This window comes from Artemia sp. Qi Xiang Cuo, chromosome 18 (assembly GCF_049724085.1).
Source record: "Artemia sp. Qi Xiang Cuo chromosome 18, ASM4972408v1, whole genome shotgun sequence".
In the NCBI taxonomy this organism is placed as follows: Eukaryota; Metazoa; Arthropoda; class Branchiopoda; order Anostraca; family Artemiidae; genus Artemia; species Artemia sp. Qi Xiang Cuo.
The window spans coordinates 54,428,551-54,446,911 of record NC_142811.1 but is presented as its reverse complement, the minus strand read 5'-3'; the positions used below and the strand labels follow the sequence as shown (position 1 = coordinate 54,446,911).

Below are 18,361 nucleotides of genomic sequence, written 5' to 3'. Positions count from 1 at the left end.
ATAATTTCTCTGGAAAAAATTGGACAAATCCTCCACTGTCTTTCAGAGCACCCACGCTTAAGAAGCATACTTGACCACCGGTGATCAATGTCTCTTCCCATACTTTAATCTTGGTTCACAGACTTATATTTCTATTCTTTCAAACTTTTTCACCTGTGAAAAATAAAACCCGTTCTCGCAGCTTGAACTCTCAAAACCTCCAAAAAACCATTTATGTTGCAAACAGTTTCATCTAGGACGCTGAAATGAACAGCATAGTCTAAGTCTAGGACATTACCTCCCAATTTGATTCCATGCTCTCCCATAGCCTTTGCTGCATTCCTTAGGGAAAGTCCATCAACCGATCCGTATAAATGGGATAGAACGTAACCCTACTTAACTTCTGATTCAACACGATAGCAGCCACAAACTCATTCCCTACCTTTAACGTCAGCAACGTTATTCTCCGTAAATAGCTTTAATCACTTTAATCATAGCTTGTACATAGCTTAAAATCACTTTGATGTATTTATATTGTATACCATACAAGGATAGGACCTTCGCTAAAGCTCTTCTATCGGGTGAGTCAAACGCTTGCTCATTATCTATAGAACTGCGGACTTGAGGATTCTGATGACTCAGGCCGTTCTAAATTCTTATAAATTGGGTAGACGCATCCTCTCCCATTTCCCGATTAATAGTAACATATATGCAGGAGTAATATTATTATTTGGTGAAGTTGAAGTTTGGTGAAGGTGAAGTTTTTGTCAGTGAGTCAAATTGCAAATTTTAACGATTGTCAAGCACATTCTTAGAAGAAATATGTTTTGAACTTCTTTTAAAACCTGTTTAGCCTAGCAATGCAAAGAGTTAAGATTCGTCCTTCCCTTTTCAGTTGTAGGTTAATTTTATCTCCCGACAGTAACTTGTAACTTCGCTTATAAAAAAAATAATAAAGACCATGACAGTTTAAAACGTATTTATAAATTATACATTAAATAGCAACCAATGCTTTAACGCCATCTAACAAATTCTAAATACATAAGGATTTCAGGCTATCTGTTCAATTAAGACATTTCCTGCGGTCATTTTCGCCGTTTTATCAAAATCCGATCCTCGATTTTATTAATAAGCCGTTTGTTTCTAAAACCTCAGTTTTATTTTGCGCTTAAAAGCCGTTCTTTAGAATGGCGAATTGAGCATCGTACCCCTTTTCACTACTATAGTTTTACTTTTGAGCGCCAAGTTTTAAAATCGAAAACCATGCATGAATCGACTACCAGCATTGACTTGTTTAACTTGGTACATTTCGTGGATGGGATTTCATTGTCAGAGTCTCTTCCCTCTTCTAGAAACACTTCTCTTGCTGCATCCAGAAGAATCCTTTCCATTTCGTTGTGGTTGAAATTCTATCTGGCTAATACTTATAAGGCGTTTTTTCAGTTAAAACGACGTTTTTAGAACAGTGAAATAAAACGCAAGATAATAGTAAAACCGAGGATATTTTAGTAGAACTATAAGAGTAATATAAGAACTATAATGTATAGTATATAGTATATAATTGCATACAGAACTATAAGAGCAATATAAGAGTAAAACCGAGGAGGTCTGAGTAGAACTAAGAACGATGGATGACGAAAACGAACGCAGCTAATGAGACAGAGCACATACGAAGATCGATTTCTAGCGATTAAAGCGCAATCTAGCTTTTAGTAAAAGTGAGATGACATTACTAGACTGCAAAGTTAACTAGGACAGCATATTACTTGAACATACAGAAGATAACTTCCAGAATAGAAGTAGCAGATTTTGTTACATTTTCATTAATCTTATTTACCATACGGCTGCTCGAATCATATGTATTCAGTGCGTTACTTTATTGTGTATTTCAGTTAGGCATGGGTGCATTCAGAGGGATTGGATTACCCCCCCCCCCCCCCCTGAATATTTCTCAGGACTCAAACCGCCTGTCCTCATAGACAAAGGGTTTCAAACCATCAATTATAAAATACAATCTATGAGTAATATCTTAAGTAATTTCTGTAAGATATTAAGATTCTCGTCAATATAAGGTACTATTTTCGCTTGGATGCTATTTATCCTTTCTTACGGACAAAAATTACCAAAAAATTACTACTATGCCCCTATATACAGCCAAGTCTATGCTATTTATAATATAATATAATTGATATGGCTATTGATTGTTTGAAGGAGAGGCAGGTGTGGTCTCGACGTACCTGGGATAAAAAGAACTTGTAAGCGAAGCTTTTTTGCAGAGATATTCCTTCACTGACAACGGTTAATTTAAGTCAATCCATGTTACTGTAAACCACATTTTAGCAGACAATTAATCAGATTAGAAGCAATTGCCGTACATTTCTATAATAAGTATATAATAATTGATATAAAATGATACAAGAATTTTGCTCATCATTTTGGATGGATCCCATTTTTAAAGCTTTTTTATGAGCCTACATAAATTTTTTTTTCTGAGGGGGGGGGGGGGATTCGAGAAAAGGCAAAACAGATAGCGAACTAAAGAAAATACAGGAAATAATTCTAGATAACAGGGGGGGGGGCACAGGCCTGAAGGGATGTTTTCTTGCGCACGTGTCATATCATATATGAAATATTTTCAGAAAGGATATCATTACAGCGAAAATCTATCTGCAAACTTAAAAAAAAAAAAAAAAAAAACTCTTAGCTTGCGCAGAGTGGGCTATGCAAATAATTTGTTTTTGTGGAAGCCTGGAATGGAATTAAAATCTAATTGATAATAAATAAAGCACTAGGGTTTCTATACTTCAAAATAAAATTAGATTTGTATTTCATTTTTTTTTACGTTTGTTTTTTTACTATTAGATCTGTGAAGCTATTTAGATAAAATGTTTGTGCAAACCCACATCTTGATAGGAATTTACAAGACATACCCATATGAATCATTAATGAAGCTTAATCAATTTCAATACTGTCAATTAAGTGCGTTAGATAATAAATTAAAAAATGAATAACGAAACATCTAAAAGTAGATCTATTCTACTTAGATCTTGAAAGGCTGAACACACTGAACAAAGTACCAACATCATCAACAGTTAAATCTTTCGACAAAAATTCGACAAAAAAAGAGATAAAAAAGAACAAAAAAGGAAAAAAAAGAGAGAGAAACCGAACAACGGCAATTTCCCGGAAAATCCTCCTAGATTGCATTCTTAATTGATATTTTTTCACTTCGTTTTTCGTCAAATGTCCTGTGTATCCAGTGTGATCTCAGGACGTAGTCATACCTTTAGTATTTTTTGTAAACATAGACGGAACTATTTGGGTATGATCCCGGAGCATTTTTTTACAGCATAAATGTTTATAGAGTTTTCACCCCAATCACTTTCAACTATCTCAGGATACAAATATTAAAAAAAGGCCGCAAACCGAGGCTGTATCCGGGGGGGGTCCCAGAATGTTAGACTCGTAAAAACGTAACAAAAATGGACATAAGCAAATTTTGTATGCGTTTTTGAGTTTTTTTTGTAACCCCCCCCCCCTCCAATTTTTTTTTGAGTGAAACATCCTCCAAAAAAACCCTGGGCACGGCCTTGATGCGAACTTCTGTTACATTCGACAATAATATGACCATATTCTAGAAAAAACAACAACTTAATTTCTAACCCCCTTTTTTTCCCCTGCAGACAACACCCCTTGCATCCCATGAATAACAATAGGTAACATAATGAAGAATTATTGGAGACAGTGAAAGTTAGGCAAAACCAAACGAATACTTCGGCTCTATGTCTAAGAACCATCTTGAGCAAAACAAGTAATATAAAATTAAACTTACATTAAAATACATGAAAAAATCAAAACTAATTAAATACAACTTAAAAACTAAAAAATAAAACTAAAACCAGCAATGAAAACTGTCCCAACATCATGACTTAAAGCAAATCCAGCCATGACTAAAAAAACAACAATAAAAAACGGCAAATTCTTCAAATAAAAAAAAAATAAGTCGGAAGCAAAGTTTTAATGCGCTTGTTTTTTTTTTGCAGCTAGCCTTATAGATCTTTTTGATGTAGCTTCATTAGAATGAACTATCAGTTTTGTCATACAGTTAGTTCATTTTTAATTACATTTTTGCATAATGTGTTTAGTATTCTTCTAAATATCTATTAAAAAAGATTTTTATTTAAGTTTAATTTCTATTGCCTCTCGAATATCCAAATATTTAATGTCCAAATATTACTAATGAAAGCGGTATTTTCTAAAGGTATTGAATGGCCAGGGTTTTCAAAACATTTTAGCCCAGGACCAAATCAAAGGAACTAGAAATACCATTAGAATTTAGAGCCCTTATTATACTATTCTTGTGTTGTTGTTATTTTTCCCTACCATTCCGTGTTGACACGCTAGACTTGAATTCCTTTGAAGTCGCTGGTTATTTGGTTTGGAACACGGGCCAGTAGCATGACTCTGTAAACTCAGCCAGAGTCTAAACAGCTCTAAAAAGGGTGTGCAAAAGCACAGGATGGCTGGCCCTCAGCCCTCCATTACACTTCCTGGCTGCAGGGCCATGAAACGAAGATCAGCATCGCCAGTAGGGACTGTAAAGTCCAATGCCATGTTGTTTACTTTTAACTTTTTATTCCCCGTGTAATATAACAAGTTATAGCTTTAGACATTTAATTCTTCAAAAGAAAAGGTACAAATTGCAGGGAAGATTTTTGGAGAAATTTCCGAGAACTAATCTTCTTTATATTCAAAAGATTCTGGTGCTTCCGGTTCAACTTCTTCTTCCGGTCTTACAACATTCAAGGCTGAAAAAGAATTATATATAAATATATACAAAATTATTTGTTAGAGTGGACTTCACGAAAAGGAGATTAAAGAAGAAAAGAAGAACAAGTTCAGACAGAATAGGGCAAATTAATATTATGGCAAATGGTGAGCTTGGGTAAACTATGGTAACTCGAGATTGCGGTAATGATTTGAATCGAGAAGCTAAGACTAGCCAAGTCCGAAAAAATAAAGTAAATCTTGTCAAGCAAAAGTCTCTTCGCAAAGTCGAAAAGTCACTACGCGAAGTCGCTTCGTAAAATCTGGTTGGTTTGTCTAATTGATTGCAAAATTCACTGGTCTTTCAACATAAGTAAAATGAATTCTATGGATAAAAATAAAACACAAAATTATTGGGGCGTCCCTCTAAAAGTAATGTCAAACGTACATTTTTAACAAAGGGAACTTTGACTAATTTACATAAAATATAATTTTTGCAAGCCGTAGAAACAGGCTTCGTTCCAATTGGAGGCAAACCGAATATTCTACTAAATAATAACATTTTTTTCATGGTGCGAAGGGAAATCTGGCTGCCGAAGCGAAATTCTACTTCAGACAGGTCAGGCTTTACTAATTGAAGTTGTTTGAACTCCAACTCATTGTGGTTTCTTACCCCGACCTTGAGAGCCCCCCCCCCCCTACTGAAGGACCAGACATTAGACTGCGATAAATAAAATAATTGTCCACAGTTAATGACTTACCCAGCCTCTAGTACTGAAAGATATCTTAAATCATTTATCTCTTATTTTACTCGGCATTTTAACAATATCACCTTAGGAAGTATTTAATGTCTGATGTAGTTTATTTAAGAGATTTACCTTTCACTGTTTTGAACTTATTTATGTTGGGTATTATAGACTTTACTATGTAATTGACGTACCTTTTATAAAGTATTTTATATTCCTATTGATATAATCTGTATAATATATGGTCACTATTTAATCTGTTTCTAAATGCAGCTTTATCACTTTCTAAAACCACAGACGGTGCATCCATTGGAGGGAAACTTGTCGACAAATTAGTGTACACAGACGACATCGTGAAAATTAGCAGTCATGAACATATCCTCCAAACAGACACAAACGAGATAGTGTCAGTAACCGAAGCCCTTGGGATGGTTGTCAACACAACAAAAACGAAAGTCATGCGGGTATCCAGAGACTCTGCACCCAGACCCGGGTGCACTCTGCACCCAAAGCCATATAGCTAACGATGAAAGGAGAGCAAATTGAAAATGCAGAATCTTTTGTCTACCTTGGCAGTCTTTTAACCTCAACCAACGATTGCTCAAATCGATTAGGTGTAGACTGGGCCTTGCAACCAACAGCTTCAAGAGTCTATCATCAATATGGAAAAGTAAATTACTATCAAAATCACCGAAGGTCCTTTTAGCTCTCTCATAATCCAATTGCTATGTATGCAAGTGAAACATGGTCAATTAAAGCTAATGACGAATGACCGAATGACCGAAAAGGCGAATCTCCGCATTTGAGACAAAATGTCTCCGTCGCATAGCAGGGATCACCTACATTGACCGAGTATACAATGAAGACCTCGGTAAACTCCCCCACTGCTCATACACTATCATGGACCGAATTAGAAGTCAGCAACTCCGCTGGCTTGGTCATATCCAACGAACCTCGTGGCCGACCTCGCAACAGATGGTACGACAATTTCAATGGCCAGAACCTCCACAACTCCTGCGTCTTGCACCAGATAGAACCAATACCGTCGCCATATTCAACGACTAGTGAGAAGAGAAGAAGCCCCAATACAGCCACAGGGCCGGATGGGATATAAGTCCTTAGGTCATGATAATCACGAACCATGTGACATGACTCTTGGACTAACCTATTTATCAAGACCGTAAACCGGGGGGGGGAGGCTTAGGGGGTTTGACCCCCCCTCAATATTTGTCCAACTCGTAAAAACTTACGAAAAATGAATATAAAAAAAACTTTTGTAAATCCCCCCCCCCCCCTTAAAAAGGGCCTGCTATTTATGGTTCATTTTAATTTGTTGGCCTTGAAGCATCACCTGCAACTTAAAATTTGTGAAGTTAGTGTTAATTTTTTTTTCATGCTCCGTATTTTGCTTTGTCTTTTTTTTTAATTATTGACATGCTCATGTTAGCTCCAGCTATTGTAGTAAATAAATATAGTCTATTCTAATTAATCTACAAAATCTTCTTGCTAACATAATTAGTAATCAACTACCAAAGTTATCCAATAGCCAGAAAATAACGAAAAGAACACCAACACAGAGGTATATTACTAGATAACATAAAAACTATCAAATAGAATTTTATTTTTTGCAAAAATTTATTTAGATCTTTTACAGGCTATTTTCTTGAATACTCTTCTTGAAAGTCTTCTAAGGAATAAAAGTCTTCTAAGGAATAAGGAATTCTAAGGAATATAAGTTTACGTCATTTATAAGTCAATTCTTATATTTTAGGAATGCAAGTACACATTATAAATATATGTCAATTTCTATCATTATAAAAAAAACTTTCCGAATAAGAATTTTTCAAAGAAAAGTCAAGTCCCTGTTAAGTTTAAGGTCAGCAGAAATATAAACCTATAGTAGTTCAAAATCAAAACGACATCGTTAAACTATCTCCGTTAGAAACTATAGCTTCTTAAAATTTCTGAGATACGGCCTTTGTTGAAATATGACCATTTTGTCAATTAAGATCTTTAAATAAAAGCTTCTACGTCATTTTCATCATCGATAACTTACTTGGAACAGGGTCTGGTATATTGTCAGTTATTATTTCTGGTTACAAATAGTGATTTTATCAGAACCATCCTTTGGATAAAACGCTCAAAGACACTTTCATCATAGAAAACTTACTTGGAACAGGTTCAACTATCTCTTCTGTAGCTTCTGTGCCATCAACTCGTTTGACCAGTATGATACCACCAATTGAAAGATCCTTCAAGGGACTGTACATAGTTCCTTCTTCAAATTGGATCAATTTCAGCTAGAAAAAATTACGTTAAATCATAAAAGACTGCAATTAGCTTAACTCAAAAGCTTTTGCAAATATTCATATAGTTATCATGAATAAGACTTCCCCGAGTCGATTTCAAGTCCATAACAATTACATTTTGATCTGCCTTTCTTTGTATTCAGTAGTTTCTTTCACTTATTTATGAATCTTTGTTACATACCAGTCGCGGTTCTAGGTCTGGGAAGGGGGGAGGGGGCAGGTGCACCCCAGTTTTTCTGACATTAATTCCTTTTATTTTATACTTTTACACTCCTATGGTACACCCCCCCCCAGATTATAAGGCCAAAAATCGCTGCTGTTGCACGGATTCCCAATAAATTCGTATAGCCAAACACATTTTGCATATGTAGAGGATTTAACAAAATTTTGTTATAATTTTATTTTACTGAAAAACCGAAAGGTAAATGATTTACCTTGAAATAAAATGTTTTTGTTGCATATTCCGTTTTCAAAAATTTAAGAGAGAGTCAAAAAGTATTTAGAATTCCCTTAACAAATCAGAACCTAACTAACTCATAATAGAAATTCTCGTAATAGAAATGCTAAAATTTCGATTGGCTTCACTAGTACGACTAACCCTATTTGTTTAATTTTTTTTAAAACAAAGGATGAAATAATTTAAAGCAAAAGGTATTATAGAACTTCTATGTGCAAATAAACTTCAAAAAATAATCATAATAGACTTCTATCATTTATAAAAGATCATCTTTTTTCTTCTCTTTTTGGATGATTGTAGGTAAATTTACAAAATTTGATGTCTTTTCTATAACGTCTTTTGAACGATTCTAGGTGTTTAGCCCCCCCCCCAAGTAAATACAACCCGCGGAAAATACCGCCCCCGCACGGATAATACCTCCCTGGGGAAAAAATATCCTGGGGGTGGGTATTTTCCGGGGGATAAACGCCAGCCACCCTTGTGAACATATGCCCCAGCTAGTCTTAGTATGGTTTCAATAGCTATCTGACTCTCTGTGCGCTTGCTTACTTTTTTTTTACTTGTTAACTTTTATTTTCTTGCCTTTCCTTACTTGTTTTTATTTTATTTTGGTTCTCGTCTCTTTGTTGTTTTTTCTTTGGAAGAATCTGTTAGGTATTCTAGTCGCACAGGTAACCTAGAACTTAATAGCTTTTATATATTTTTTTCCTTGTTTTTTTTTGGTCTTCTAATAAATTAATTCTCTCTCTTAATACCATATATGACCTGACACTATGCGTCATTTTCTACAAAGAGTACATTTGGTTAAAACTTGAGAGGTTTTAAAAAGCATAAGGGACAATATTTGACGACAAAACTAAAATTTTAACAAAATTTAGGCTGAATATAAACACGACATAAAAAAATTGCGTTCTCTAATTTGTACTTTTCTCGGTCTAAATACTCATCCCCCCTGATTGACTTGCGTACAATTACGAATTAAAAAATAGTTTCATTTTCGTTTGAGGTGTTTTTTAGTAACAATGGGTAGGAAGGCTCACCCTAAATAGAATACATGTTTCTGTAAATACTCGTATCTTCTCTCATCCGTAAAAAAAGGGTGAAAAATTCGAACAGCTAACTCTCTTTTTCTCGGTTTTTTAATGCGCTGTTTTTAGGAAAAATAAATCCCTAGTAAAAGTAAATGGTAAACCAAATGATAGAAAAAATAAAAAAAATTTCCCTGTTTTCCCCTTTAACATGAACGAGTAGTTTCTGCTTAAGACCTAGATATACAATTTTACCTCGCTCTGTCCTCCCCTAGAGTTGCAAAACCTAATAGCGCCTGAATCCTGTAAAGAATATATTGGCTATTCTGATACCGTTGGATTACTTAATTATTGGTTCCATTTATCCTAAAAGTGAATCTATAGCCAATCACATATTTTGAATTAGACATTGAAAAGCCTCCGCAATCAAATCTGGACTGTATATCAGCCTGAATTTCGTAATATTTACGAAACTAAGTGGCCCAACTTTTAACAAAGAAAGTTATTGACAGTACTATCTTGTCCAAAATGAAATTAACTTTGTATTTTCTATAATATATCTATAGATAGATATTATAGATATTGATGAATATTATCTATAATAGTACATGTTATCAATAAACAGTAATAAGGAAAGGCGATAATTATAAAGGAATAATAATAGATAAAAATTAAATAATAAAAAAAGATAGGTAAATATTATAGTATCATAAATATTATAGTTTCATCATCAAATACACACACAATATTACATTTTCATATTCCACCAAAGGCTCATTGCCCTGTAAAGAAGCGGGAAGACAAACGAGTCACTTACTCAGAGAAAAAAAAACATTTACTCACAGAGAGAACAGCAAAAAAATAAAATAAATTTTAGAGCACAAAACTAAATAGATTGAATAGACTAAATTAATTAAGTAAATTAAATAGACCCCGATAAAATAATAATATATAGGTATCTACAACAATACAGATATTAATAAAAAAATAACTATAGATGTCTATAAGATGTACTATCTACAACATAATATACTATATTATATTCGTACTCACAAAGAAACGGAAAGTTTAATAATCAAAAATCAAAACGAAAACATTTTTAAACGAAGAAAAACGAGGATAATTTCAGCCATTGATAAAAAGGCGAGGTTTCTGGAGAAATCTTCTGGGAAAAACACGGTAAGCGTCGGAGGATTTACCCCCAACCCCTTATTGCACACCCGGCCGAAGGCATCGAATCAGGAGATCGGTACCTGCGCAACGCAGACCATTGGTCAGCATGCAAAATTTATAAAAAGAAGAACTGAATGCAAATATTTAGGGTCGTGACCTCCACTCAACCGTCCTCGGTGCAAAAAGGAAGACATTATATAATTTGGAATAAATGATGTTTTTGGAAATGTTGCTGTAGCCCGCAAAAGACTGTGAGATAAAACGTAAATCAGTTGCCATATTTTCATGATCTTGAATATGTGCATTTTTTTCTCTCCCTCTGTTGTCTACACCACTGTTTTACATTATTGTACTAAAAATAAATATATATTATTGTATTAGAATAGTGGCTAAGAAATAAATTTATTATAATTATTATTGCAACAACGGGTAAAAAACATGGGGTATTTGGATTTCCTTTCTGACATAGCTCAAGACAGTAATACCTAATTTTTTATACTTTATACCTTGAGCAGTATAAAAATAAACCAATGGAATTAAGCAGAGGAATCAAATAAACCAATTGAACTAAAGTACAATTTTTACGACGGAAGCAGAGGATGGTAATCTTTCTGTTTCTATTTTGTACAATTCCTCCCCCCCCCCCAAAAAAAATACTAACAATTTCCCCAAAAAATCTTGCAATTTCTAAAAAATCAGGTAAAAGTATGAAGGTTTTTGACGAGGAAAAAAAGATAAAGAATTTCTAATAAAACTGCGATTGAAAGACAACAAATTTTTTAGCAAAAACAACGCTTAGATCATCCTTCATCAGCCATCAGGAACACCCATTGTATACGATGGTTATTTCCATCATTATAACCTACTATTACTATATATTCATACTAAACGAATAAAAAATTATAAAAGGGATAAACAAATAACAAAATTAATTAAACAAATAGATTAAAGAAACAACCACTGAGAAAGAGGATTTTTATTTATTTGATTAAATAAAAAAAAAACAAGTTTTTTAAACTGAAAGTAAGGAGCGACATTAAAACTTAAAACGAACAGAAATTATTCCGTATATGAAAGGGGCTGTCCCCTCCTCAACGCCTCGCTCTTTACGCTAAAGTTTGACTCTGTTTTAAAAAATAAAGTTGTGAGACAGAGTCAAACTTTAGCGAAAAGAGCGAGGCGTTGAGGAGGGGACAGCCCCTTTCATATACGGAATAATTTCTGTTCGTTTTAAGTTTTAATGTCGCTCCTTACTTTCAGTTTAAAAAACTTGTTTTGTTTTTATTTAATTTCTGATCGTTTTTTAGTTAATGCAGCTTTTATTTTGGCTAACCGTCATTGAATAAGTAAACAAAATTTGTATAACAATTTCACTTTTCTTTTGCTAAATGGATGTCTTTACAAATTAATTTACATAACTAACTTCTATATTCGTATATTTTTCTTCTGGCAAAAAATACAAAGTTGCAGATTTTTGCAGATATGAGCTTGAAACCTATGTAATAGGGTTTTCTGATACGCTGAATCTGACGGTGTGATTTTCATTAAAAACTTTTCACTTTTAGGGGATGTTTCCCCCCCTCTTTAAAAAATCGGGTAAATTTTCTCAGGCTCGTAGCCTTTGATGAGTAACACTAAACTTAATAAAATTTATATATTTAGAATCAGCATTATAAACACATTCTTTTGATACATTTATTGACACCAAAATATTTAAAAGCTTTTAAAAGTTTCGATTACTATTGAGCCGTATCGCTTGTTTTTTTATTGTTTTTTTTATTACGTATATGTTATTACGTATATGAAGGGGTTATCCCCTTAGTCAATACCACGCTCTTTAAGTTAAAAGTAAAAAAAAAATTTTTATTCACAAACCACTGAATCACAAAGGCCGTTTAATTAGAATAGATAGCTCTTTTGAAAGCACTAAAAAAAACTGTAGCGTAAAGAGCAAGGTATTGACTTAGGGGAGAACCCCCTAACATACGTAATAATTCCTGTTCATTTTAAGTTCTTATGTTGATTCTTACTTCAGTTGAAAAAACTTGTTTTTTTAAAATTTAATTTCTTATCGTTTTTTAAATAATGCGTGGAAATCAGGCACCCCTTCATAGAAATGTCCCTTACCCCCCAGAAACATCCTCCAGGGACAGATTATCCAGAGTAACCCCCTCCTCTAGCCGCCCCCCTCCAGAAAAAAATCCTTCCTGAAAATGTCTGTATACTTCCCAATAACCAATAAATAATGCTGGCAAGTCCAGCGCCCCCTTCATGGCAATTTCCCTTCCCCCATGAAAACTTCCTTCATGGACAGATCCTCCAACATAACCCCCGACCCACCCTTCCCACCCACTACCAGAAAAAAACCCTCCTGAAAACTTCTGTATACTTCCCAATAACCAATACTATATGTTAACATTGGGTAAAGTTCATAACTTTTAGCCCTCCCCCTGGGGACTTCGGGGGATTAAGTCATCCTAAAAGACATATTTATCATATTTTCGACCATGCTGAACAAAATGGCCATCTCAAAATTTTGATCAGGTGACTTTGGGAAAAAAATAAGCATAGGAGGGGGCCTAGTTGCCCTCCATTTTTTTTGGTCACTTAAAAAGGGCAATAGAACTTTTAATTTCCGTTCCAATGAGCACTCCCACGATATTCTAGGACCACTGGGTTGATACGATCACCCCTGGGGAAAAAAAACAAACAAAAAAACAAAAAAACAAATAAACACGCATCTGTGATCTTGCTTCAGGTAAAACATACCAAATTCCAAATTTTTGCAGATATGAGCTGGAAACCTCTGAAGTAGGGTTCTCTGATACGCTGAATCAGATGGTGTGATTTTCATCAAGGCTCTATAACTTTTAGGGGGTCTTTCCCCCTTTTTTTGAAAACCAGGTACATTTTCTCTGGCGCTTAACTTTTGATGGGTAGCAGTAAACTTGATGAAAGTTATATATTTGAAATCAGCACTGAAATTTGATTCTTTTGATGTATCTATTGGTATCAAAAACCCGTTTTCTAGAGTTTCGGTTACCATTGAGCCGGGTCGCTCCTTACTTACAGTTCGTTACCACGAACTGTTTGATAAGGGGCTTGTTAGCTCACAAATAGCAGTATCTTCTATCATTGGGGGTGGCAGTTCCTATCACTGCCACAGCAGTGGCAGCAGAGGTTTTAGGTGGGGAGAGGGGGCACTTTCTCCGGGCGCAGATCTTTTAGAGGCGCAAGAGTTCATATAAATAATTTAACGATTATAATCATTTTATAATTTTTGAATTTTATTTTTGTCAAAATAAAGTAGAGTGCACAGTTGGCAGTAAGTATAAGTAAATTGAATCCGAAAATTTTCATTTTTACAATCTTCATCACCATTCCTTGAATGTAAAAGTTAGTAGATTGGGTTTAATAATTATTATGTTTTTTGTGATATTTTGTATTCAAATTTTCCAGTCAAAGAATTTTTTTTTAATAAATTACAATTTCGTAAAAACTTGGCCTGAAAATATTTAGGAGATAAGTGTGTGCCTGTGGGGGGGGGGGGGGGAATGAAAATTTTCCCCGGGCGCAAGAAAGGCCAGAACCGTCACTGATTGGCAGTAGCTTTAAGTTACACTATGCGAGAAAAATTTACCTGTTAAGCGTAAAACAGGCACAGAGAGAGAACAGAAGCTGAAAGAACTAGAGTGCGCTGATAATAGATTTAAAATTTCGAAAGGGAGACGAAAAACAGATAGAAAGGGAAGAGAGAAAAGGAGGATATATAGAAAAGGGTAGAGAAGTGGAAGTAAAAAAAAAGAGAAGGAGTACGAATGAGAGCAAAAAAGGAGCGGATAATGAGGAAGAGAAGGAGAAAAAGAAACACTCAGTAGGCGCAGCTGATGGACTACTTAAGGGTGAATGCTTATAAAGTATAAACATATGTGTATAAAAGCTCAAGGGCAACGTTACGTAATTTAACGTGTCCTATGGGGACTGTATTTACCTGTTGACGCATAATTCTTGCTGGGTTTTGAAGGATTTCGAAAGCGGACTCCTCTTTTTTTGCTGCAGCTGTCTCTGCCTCTTCTTTAGCTTTCTTCTCTTTCTCCATTTCATCTTTCTTTTCTTCATCCTATTAACAAAGAAAATAAGTGAAATAAAACAGTCTAATAGCGTCTATTTAGCCAATCTACGATTAGTGAAAAAGCGATGCTATTCGCAAAAAATTATTTTGGGTGAGTGGATTAATTTTGGAATCACGACAACGCTTTCTATAAAGACCTTATATGCCCCTAGGGCATAACTTAACCCTTACCCTGAGGGCTGTGGGGGAAGTGTCCTCCTCAAAAACATAACTTCCAGATCTTTCAACTACGCTGAACAAAATGTATATCTCAAAATTTTGATTGGTTGTGTTTGGGGAAATGGTGGGCGTGAGAGGGGGGTTTGTTGCCCTCCAATAACTTTCGACTATTAAAAAGGCCCCTAGACATTTGAATTTCCAATCGAATGAACCTTTTTTGAAGTTTCTACGACGACGCTTTCTATAAAAACCTTATATGCCCCCAGGCATAACTTACAACCCTTTTTGAAGTTTCTACGACAACGCTTTCTATAAAAACCTTATATGCCCCCAGGGCATAATTTAAAACCCTTGTCCTGAGGGCTGTGGGGGGGGGGGAGAGTCCTCCTCAAAAACATAATTTTCCAGATCTTTTAACTACGTTGAACAAAATGGCTATATCAAAATATGATTGGATGTGTTTGGGAAAATGGTGGGCGTGAAAGGGGTGTTAGTTGCCTTCCAATCACTTTCGGCTATTAAAAATGGCACTAGCCACTCCAATTTCCAATCGAATGAGCTCTTTTCGAAGTTTCTACGACAACTCATTCGATCCAAAGTGCCCTGGTCTAAAAAAAAATAAATACATTGTGCCAACATCTTTCTTTACTTTGGCAGCGCTATTGCGCTGCCTTTGATTATGTAATACGAATCATATAAACGACAGTATTCAAAAAAAGAAAAATATTTAAATGAAATCTACTGAAACCTCGATCTCGGAAGGTTTTTATATATATACTAGCTTCCCCGTCACACGCTGTTACGATCTCAAAAGAAAGAAAATTCAAGAGAAAGTCTTCCTTATATGAAAAATTTCACCCCACATATCAATTACGATCTCGTTTTTAAATTTGAAAGTATTTTCAAATACTTTCCGCCCACGGACCTTACACGGACCTTCTAAACTCCGCCCACGGACCAATACCCTCCTCCTAGAAAATTCCCTCCTGCAGAAAACTCATCCTCTACGAAAAATTCCCCCCCGTCCCCCCCCAGCGGAAAAATTCTCCTACGACAATTCCCCCTGAAAAACTTGCCGCACATCAAAAATAACGATCGCATATTAAAATTTAACTGTATTTGAAAAATTAAGCTACCATGTAGCTTACCCATTGGGCGTTGTTGTATGAACAATATTCAGAAGGCCTTGGAGGAGGCAGAAAATTTACCTAAAACCTTCGCAAGAACGTAGTCAACAACTTCTTAAATTTTCTTGGCGATCAGATGAAAAAGGTAGTAATGCACACAGGACACAGACAGACAGACGTATATCCAATTATAGATGTATACTGATTTTTTTTTTTTTTAACTATGATTATATATTATTTGAATAAGATGAATAAAATAAACAAGGGCATTCAAAGAAAATGAAAACATTTAAAAGAAATCTACCGAATGGTTCTACCGATTGTAAATAATAAATTCTGCTTATCATTTATGAACAACAAAACAAAACAACAAACAAAGAGGAGACCGATGCGACAGTCGGTAAGATCCATGGTCTCCTCGACCCGCACTGAAAATGTTGAAATGCTAGTTTCAAAATGTTGAAACTAGCCAAAATATATAACATTAAAGGACAATAAAACACGTTACAAAGGAAAAACTTTCTTTTGTTGTGGGGGAGGGGGGATAGAGGTAAAACATATCCCCAACTTTCCGGTTACTTCTAACACTAAATTCTATAAGTGTACACAGAGAAAGTCCTTCTGCGTTAAAATATCAAGGACAGTGAAAATAAAATCTCATCATTGGAACTAGTTAAGTGGGACTTTACACAAAAAAATAGGAAAAAATCGGGAATTCAATTTGGTAGTAGTAGGCGCCAAATTAAAAAAAACGTGGATGAGAAATCAACAAAAATAAGCTAACATATATGAAAATATACACTTAAATAAGGTGTAGCTTTCCTTTGAAGGTATATTTGTCTTTGGGAATCAAATTATTTTGTAGTTGTTTTTGCGGACGAAAAATTTAACTAATTAATAAATAATTAATTGTCAAATTTAACTAGGGAGTTTTGCTTACTAATTTTCAGGGTCCAATGTGGTGACTCTGATGAAAATGTGACATTACCTTCATAGTTTTTAAACAGCTAAACGAATCATAATAGAAAACCGCTGTTTTCAGGTATGAATAGACCTAAGATGGATCCAGGGGGCCAAAGGGGGGTAAAATCCGTTACCCCCTGGGTACAGCCTTGATTCTCGGTACTGTAACTACTTATACAAATTCTACAAAGGAGCACACGCGCTTCATTTCTCTTTTCACTAGAGGGAACAAATCCTACTAGAAAATAATAAACGCTTATCTCAAAGTAAACTTTATTCCAACAGAGGAGAGAATTCCTATTATCTTACCACGTCCATCTTGTCAGTTTTAGCAGCTTCTCTCTTCTTAGCTCTTGCCGTAATTGATAAAACGGCCGTAGAGACACGCTCCCGTTCCTCTCTCTTCTTTTCTTCTAAGGGAGGAGGTGGAGCAAACATTGAGGGCTTGGCATTTGATTTGAACGCAATCTTAGGCATCTAAAACGAAACAGCGTCATCAATTGCAAAAAAGCCAAAAAAAAGAAAAACTTTTCAGCTAGCAATTTTGACGTTTGATAATTAGCAATAAAATACATATTGATATTCAATTTTGATTGTTACATATGTTTTTGAAAATCAGACTACTGTTTAATATCTGTATTATGATAGAATATGATTATTTTCTTCAACTATTCGAATTTTGCTCCTGATAGGAGAGTTAGAGCAGGAATATAAATGCTAAAGCAGTTGCCTGTAAGAGCAGGAATATAGCTGTCGTTACAGCAGTTAGAGCAAACTTCATGCCTATTTCTACCTATATGTATTACTAGGTTTGATGGACAAAGAAAAAAGCGAAACATTGAAAAATGAGAACTCCTATCATTTCAATCTAGGTGAGACCAAAGCTCATTGTAGCAGTTTAATACCCCCACCCCCCACCCCTGGTGAACCTTAACGACACGTTTGATTCAGAAAGAAATATATATCCGACCAAAAAAAAATCTAAAAAGAAATTAATTTACTTTGGCAATATATTTTAAGTTGCTATAACTGTTTATTAAGAATTCTTACTTACTTCTCTTGCTTTTGTATTTTCTTACCGGTTCCATTATTCTTTCCCAGAAAAGTTGGCGGTAGGAGGGGGAGGGGTCTGGATGTTCAATTTTCGTCGTTGATAATAAAAATTGAAAATGTTTCGTGTATCCGCTCTAGGTGGCGTGTTGAATTTGGAGAAAAATCACGTAAAAGATTGACAGCAAAAACTAATCCTCCAGTCCATCCCATTCATGATGCCCTTCCCTACCCCTCCCAATGTCTTTTTTTGTAAAAAAGGTGGCCATGATGCATCTAGTTTAAACTGGAATAACATAAGGATTTTCGATCTTTATGATTTGAGGACCAATTAGGGTCCATGCCCTTTCTAAAGCCAAGTTTTATTCTGGTTTTGAATACCCAAGCAGGGTACTTTCACATTTTAGTTCAAACGCGGGATCATTTTTAATTTGAAGTTCGCTGCCACTCGATTTAGACTAATTGTTTCAT

At 34.9% G+C, this 18,361-nt stretch overlaps 1 protein-coding gene across 2 annotated transcripts in view; it reads right to left on the bottom strand.

The window, feature by feature from the left end:
- Window positions 1-4,639: 4,639 nt before the first annotated feature.
- Window positions 4,640-18,361, bottom strand: part of LOC148941649 (26S proteasome non-ATPase regulatory subunit 1-like) — a 775,304-nt gene continuing 761,582 nt past the window's right edge. For both annotated transcript variants that reach the window (XM_089104030.1, XM_089104029.1), the window contains exons 10-13: window positions 17,150-17,317; window positions 14,451-14,579; window positions 7,663-7,792; window positions 4,640-4,787 (exon numbers count right to left, since the gene is read on the bottom strand). In XM_089104030.1, the coding sequence (XP_088960156.1) occupies window positions 4,714-4,787; window positions 7,663-7,792; window positions 14,451-14,579; window positions 17,150-17,317 (501 nt within the window). In that variant the 3' untranslated portion in view covers window positions 4,640-4,713. The remainder of the gene's footprint in view (window positions 4,788-7,662; window positions 7,793-14,450; window positions 14,580-17,149; window positions 17,318-18,361) is intronic.